At 52.5% G+C, this 1,571-nt stretch overlaps 1 protein-coding gene across 1 annotated transcript; it reads right to left on the bottom strand.

Moving 5' to 3' along the window:
• Positions 1-385: 385 nt before the first annotated feature.
• Positions 386-1,185, bottom strand: LOC126496524 (beta-glucuronidase-like). Its single transcript, XM_050134011.1, has 3 exons — positions 1,018-1,185; positions 645-823; positions 386-551 (listed from the first exon to the last, which is right to left on the bottom strand). Exons 1-3 carry the CDS (start codon positions 1,153-1,155, stop codon positions 401-403), a joined length of 468 nt encoding a protein of 155 aa, XP_049989968.1. The 5' UTR covers positions 1,156-1,185; the 3' UTR covers positions 386-400.
• Between the last annotated feature and the right edge of the window lie 386 nt (positions 1,186-1,571).

Below are 1,571 nucleotides of genomic sequence, written 5' to 3'. Positions count from 1 at the left end.
CCAAAACCACTGTCAGGCATGATGCGCCATGCCTAGATCCCAGCACTCAGAGGGCAGGGTCAAAAGGATCAGTGCAAGTTTGATGCATAGCAAGGGATACACAACATAGCAAGACCCTGTCTCAAAAATAATATTTAAAATCCAGAGTTCTGTGTATCAAAGGGAGCTCTGGATTTCCCTCCAGGTATGACTAAGAGGCTCTTAATGGGTGGAAAAACCACACTTTGGGTGGGCTGATTTGGGTTCTCAGAAATGATGGACAGGGAGGGGACAATGACATTGACGGTGTTCACCTACCCCCTCAAGGCTGACTTCCACACTCCTGGCTGCCTATGGAGGTTGAGCCAGGTCAAAGGGCCAAGGCCACAGGCCTGACTCAGCCCCGGGGAGAAGGTACTACTCACTTGAAGTAATAAGCTGCAGGTTTCAGAGCAGAAGCAGGCTCATTGGCCACAGACCACATCACAACTGCAGGGTGATTTTTGTCCCTGCGCACCAGCTCGTCCATCACCTCTAGGTGGTGCCGAAGAGACTCGTTGCCAAAACTCTGGCTGTGGAGGCAGAAAGGAAAGGGTGGGTCACCAAGGGCTCTGAGGAGAGAGAGCTGGGCAGGCTGGGCAGTGTGGGCAGTGAGGGGCACTCACGGCAGCTTGATGCCCACACCAGGACACTCATCAATGACCACAATTCCGTATCGATCACAGAGCTGGAGGACCTCCTCTGAGTAGGGGTAGTGGCTGGTGCGGAAGGAGTTGGCACCAAGCCATTTCAATAGGTTGAAATCCTTTATCAGCAGTGGCCAATCGAAGCCCTTCCCTCGGATCTGGGGGACAGCAGAGCTGTGTGACCTCTGCCCTTATCCACTGGAGAATACCCGCTGTCTTCTGCAGCCCCAGCCCCTATAGAGACACCTCCCTGTTCCCATCTTGGCTCAGTTCACACGCCCAAGCCCATGACAGCCTCCTCAGAACACATGAACTCCCAACATCCCACATAGGGGTACCAGTCACAGCTCACATCCGAATCCTCATGCTTGTTGACGCCGTGGAAATAGAAAGGCTTCCCATTTATGAGAAACTTGCTCTCGGTGACAGCCACTGTTCGAATCCCGACAGGGAGGGTGTAGAAGTCGGAGTCAGACACAGTTCTTGCCATTCTCACCTAGGAGACCAATGTGCCGGGCAGGGGCACCCAGGTAGACTGAGCCTCATCCTTCCCCACAGGAAGGACTCGTCTCATGCCTGACACTTTGGAGCTTTTATTTGTTTTCAAGACAGGGTTTCTCTGTGTATCTCTTGCAGTCCTGAAACCTGCTCTGTAGACCAGGCTGGCCTCGAACTTACAGAGATTTGTCTGCCTCTGCCTCCTGAGTGCTGGGGTGTGCCACCACCACCCGGCCTGTCCTTTCAAATCAGACCTTGTGTATCCTAGGCTGGCCTCAAATTTGCTTGAAGCTAAGGATGACCCTGAACTCCTGACTCTCCTGCGTGTAGCTCTCAAGTGCTAAGATAACAGGTACGCACCTCCACGTCTAGCTGGCTATTTTGCTTTTTGGATTTTTTTTTTTTTTT

This window comes from Alexandromys fortis, unplaced genomic scaffold, assembly GCF_014885135.2.
Source record: "Alexandromys fortis isolate MF-2015 unplaced genomic scaffold, M_Fortis_MF-2015_v1.1 scaffold_6848, whole genome shotgun sequence".
Classification (NCBI taxonomy): Eukaryota; Metazoa; Chordata; class Mammalia; order Rodentia; family Cricetidae; genus Alexandromys; species Alexandromys fortis.
Note: the sequence above shows the minus strand (reverse complement) of the source record. Positions and strands in the feature narration are given on the sequence as shown.

Excerpts from the sequence above, each read along its gene's own strand:
- LOC126496524 (XM_050134011.1), bottom strand. The coding sequence starts at position 1,155 with ATGGCAAGAACTGTGTCTGACTCCGACTTCTACACCCTCCCTGTCGGG. Across the intron at positions 824-1,017 it reads ACAAGCATGAGGATTCGGAT|ATCCGAGGGAAGGGCTTCGA; the intron begins GTGAGCTGTGAC and ends GCTGTCCCCCAG. Across the intron at positions 552-644 it reads GGTGTGGGCATCAAGCTGCC|CCAGAGTTTTGGCAACGAGT; the intron begins GTGAGTGCCCCT and ends CTGCCTCCACAG.